The sequence below is a fragment of the Lasioglossum baleicum genome, chromosome 20 (genome assembly GCF_051020765.1).
Source record: "Lasioglossum baleicum chromosome 20, iyLasBale1, whole genome shotgun sequence".
NCBI lineage: Eukaryota > Metazoa > Arthropoda > Insecta > Hymenoptera > Halictidae > Lasioglossum > Lasioglossum baleicum.
In genome coordinates this window covers 4,989,515-4,993,630 of record NC_134948.1, presented here as the reverse complement: position 1 = coordinate 4,993,630, position 4,116 = coordinate 4,989,515, and the positions used below count along the sequence as shown (strand labels likewise).

At 47.1% G+C, this 4,116-nt stretch overlaps 1 protein-coding gene across 1 annotated transcript in view; it reads left to right on the top strand.

Annotated features, from left to right (window-relative positions):
• The first annotated feature begins 144 nt into the window (after positions 1 to 144).
• Positions 145 to 4,116, top strand: part of LOC143218747 (uncharacterized) — a 9,483-nt gene continuing 5,511 nt past the window's right edge. Inside the window, exons 1-3 of the mRNA XM_076444158.1 lie at positions 145 to 555; positions 2,632 to 2,933; positions 3,707 to 3,893. Coding sequence (XP_076300273.1) covers positions 3,836 to 3,893 — 58 coding nt within the window. The 5' untranslated portion in view covers positions 145 to 555; positions 2,632 to 2,933; positions 3,707 to 3,835. The remainder of the gene's footprint in view (positions 556 to 2,631; positions 2,934 to 3,706; positions 3,894 to 4,116) is intronic.

The window sequence follows — 4,116 nt, the reverse complement described above, 5'->3', positions numbered from 1 at the left end:
TCGATTTGACTTTTCTTTATTGGAATTGATGCGTATAGTTTTTATTTTGTTAGCATTTGGAATCAGTAGGTACACGGTTCCAGGGTTCGGAACCAACATTTACGGAACGAGTACCTAGCGAGAAGCCAGTGGTGTTTTTAGCGGCGTTCGGCACTAGTAAAAAAAGAAGAATATTGAAGTTGAGTTCTGTTTACGAGCAGATATTGAACTCAATCCGATCCCTAATGAATACGGAGTTATGATTTTTGTCCCGAACGGCCATATACGCGAAACAGTGCAGTGCTTGGAGCGTGGCAGACGGTTGGCAGTTTTGCCGGCAGAGGGCAGGTCCGAGAACAACCGAATGCCATGCATTCCAGTGTAATGTTGAAGTGGTAGGAGAAGCGAGGCTACCTCTCGTGTCAAACAGTCCGTGTTCTGCGTGTCCGCCCGCATACCATTAGATTTTCATCGTTTTCAATGAAAATACGTGCTCGGTGCGGTCTCGGGATGCCAGGGGACGTCGCCGCGGACGTTTAATCGTGTGTTCACGCGGGTGTCATCGCGCAACGTTCGGTAAGTAGACGAGTTTTCGTGAACGGAAAAAACCGTTCGTTCGATTTTACGTCGAGGAATGCGTGCGCCTCATTCCTCCTTTTTTTTCTCCATGCTACGCCGCCGCATTCCTCTATCGATTCTTGTGACCGACGGACACGAGCTTCGCTCGGGGACAAACACACCTACTACCGCGGAAATCACGTTGAAATTTTGTTTGTTCAAAAAATAGAGGAATTCCCCCCGTGGCATTTTTTCTCTCCGTTGCTTCTTTCCGCTTGGAAAGAGTGAGAGATTGAGATAGAGAGAGTGAGAGAGAGAGAGAGAGAGAGAAACGTTTACCAATTTGCGCTCCCGTGTATTCGTCCCCGCGTGCCCCCCGTAATTGAACGTATATGGAATATATACGTATAGAAAGTATTCTGGTATTCCCCTTACTGCAACGCATTATTTTTCCACAAAAACAATTTAATAATCGCAGCATCTATTATTCGATTTACAAGCTCTCTTAGAAAGCTAAAGGTCTGTAATAACGTAATTTTGAACTACGTGCACAAGCCGGGGATACAGATCTATTAACGATTCGAATCGAAGCGAAAGTCAGTCGAGTATACGAGCACACTTCTTTTTTTCTGTTTTTTTTTTCTCTCGCCGTGGTCCGACGTTTCGTCGATTCATCACCTTCGAGGAATTCCCATTTACAGCGATAACTCGATAACTCGTCTGATTCACCGTGGGATCCGACGATATCGAAATTCTGCCTTTTTCAAGGAGAACGTCGATCGCCGAGAAATCCGATCGATATCGATACGGATGTCCTGCGATCGAATTCCGATAGAAATCGAGAGAAACTCGAAGAGCGGCGCGAGTTTCGGTTACCGAACGGGCGGAGGCGTGTTCGATCTACATTTCGAGATCGCTCGCTAGATGGAAAGAGCGGGACATTCCATTCGAATTCGAATAATTCTTTTAAATGACTTGACCCTCCATAACGTCGCGCGTTCTCCGACGTCACATTTCCATATATGTATCTACATTCTTTGTGGCTTAGTCGATTTCTTTTATATCACTGCCTCGAGAAAACAAGAAATTTGTTTGCAATCTGTAGTTTCGGTTTCTCACGCCAGAGCACTTTTTGTTCGAAACTGGCAGCGATTACTTCTTGCAATCATTATCGTCTGTTTTATTTTCAATGCCAATTATTAGCAACAGGATCACGTATTCGTCATAAAGGTTCGTACAGCAGTTGTCTCTCTTTGATTTTGTTGCTATTTTGTATCGGATCTATACGCGTAGCATACCAAGTTGTTTTCATAACGATTGCGGTTCTCGAGCATTTAAGAAGGATAGCGTAGGCAGACGGTTTCACGGTAGAACTCGTTTGAAAATATGAAAAGAATTCGAAGCGCGCCTGATTCGAGTTTCGGAACCGACCCTGTTTGATTAGGCAGCGAAAGGAAATGTTTCCCCTCTACAACACCGAGGTGTGAAAATTTCCTGGTTGACCGTCGTCAACCCCTCTACTTATATCTGTAGACCCTTCGAATGTTTCACGGGTGCAGAAAAATCCATAAAATTTTCAGGAAAAAAGTTGACGCACAACAATGTAGTTCGCCGAGGGGGAACGTGGAGAAAAAATGCTTTCGACGTGTCTCGAACCGAAATTAGACCGAAAAACGTCGGCGCATCGGCGTGCCGCTGGAAAGTAACGCGTCGTTATGGAGGGTTAACAAGTTCAAGATTCGAATAGAAGATTTTTGTGAAAATGTGTGCGCCGAGTTTATCGCGCTAGGCGGCAATGTATGGTGGGTGGAGTGGGATATTGCGATGGACTTGGTAGTGATGGAGCGGGCGGCAGGAGGGGAGGGGGGGTGGCCGGGAGAGAACATCGAGGGGAGGGAGAGCACGCGAAGCAACGGAGGGTGGGTGGGACACGAAGCGAGGAAAGATGCGAGGGGGGCGAGAGCGAGCCTCTGGTGAGGGGTCCGCATTCCACAGACAATGTCACGTTTTTTAATCCCCGTTTTACTTTATTTGTGTGTTGGCTTCGGCCGCGAGGAAGGCCCCCAAACAGTTAAGTTCGACTTCTGTCCTTAGAGAGCGGATTCCTGAGAACGGTGCTGCGCTTAGCCGTCGGGCCTTGCAACAATCGTCATAATTTTCTGGTGTACGTGCGCGTTGTCGACGACGTTCACGACGACAACCACGACGTTGTCCTCGTACCCGTCGACGGGCATCGTCTCCTGGACAACCCGCCCGAACGAAGACACCTTTCCGCTCCGCTACCAGGATAATTAACTCGTTGACCTAGCCGAGTCTTTACGAGGATATGATAAACGCCGACGAAGGCGTGAAACGACGCGACTAACACCCGATAAAATAGCGTTCCTTAGACAAACGTAAATACCACACGATTTATATACTAATGTAAATACTATGACGTAACGGAGGAAGCACTAGCCGTGGCTGGGTTGAGTTATGGAGGAGTAGCGACCACACGCCGCACAGCGGTCGATTTTTCTAAAAAAAACTGGGACAAAAATCGGTACCACTTGAAAATTGAATCGAATTTAGAACCGTTTCATGACTTTCAGCCCATGAATCTCAACACACCGCAAAAGGCCGCGGCTACTTTTGAATTCTGCAACTGCAGTATCGAGTACCGAATTCTACTCACGTATAAGAAAGAATAGGTTCCAATGAGGTTTCTGCACAAGTATTAATACAAATATTAAAATCAAATCAAATTCCACAACAATTTTCAATCTCTAAAACAATTCTTTTTCCATTTTTGTCCCAGTTTTCGTAGTTATCGACCACTGCGCGCCGCGCACACGTGGAAATGACACTGACCAACGCCAATTTTTCGCTTGAAAATCCGTGAGCACCGTCCACCGGTTATCGAAACGTAAAATCGGCGGTGTACCTGATGAAGATTTTATTTTGAAAGTTTCGCATAGCATTTTACCGAGCGCGCTGGTCGAATAGTTAACGGGGGCGTTCTACTATGATGGCAAACGCGTGGAGATTGTCGGAGATGTAATGAGAGGAGCAGAAAATCGATTTTTTCAAGTTCGTCATAGTAGGAAGCCCCGGGGAAGAGGGGAGGGAGAAAGTGAGATTAGATGGATAGAGACGAACGACGAGATAATTCACCTTTCCCGGTTAACAGGTTAATCGGATAGATAAGGAAATCACCGGGACAGTCGCCCCCACGTTTGGATATATATCTCTCTGGTTGCTGCTCACAGTCTTCGAGAGGATCCACGCAGGATCGTCGAGATCGGCTGGATCACCGGATATGTCCGCTGTCGAAAGCGCCTTGGACGTACTCTCCAGGGCGGCCACGATGGTCCAAGGTCAGTCTGTTGCAACTTGGTGCACGTGGAATGTCTGGCGTGCGACGCGATGCGATGCGAGTCGGGTCGGGTCGGGTCGAGTAGTCTTTTTACTTATCTAATCCACGGGTTTCTGGTAGCAGGACAATTAATCCCGGGCCCCGAGACGGTTATTTCTGTTTGGACGATCCGACCTCATTGTACAACGTATATCGTGTGCCGCACCGGGGAGAGGATTTATGTA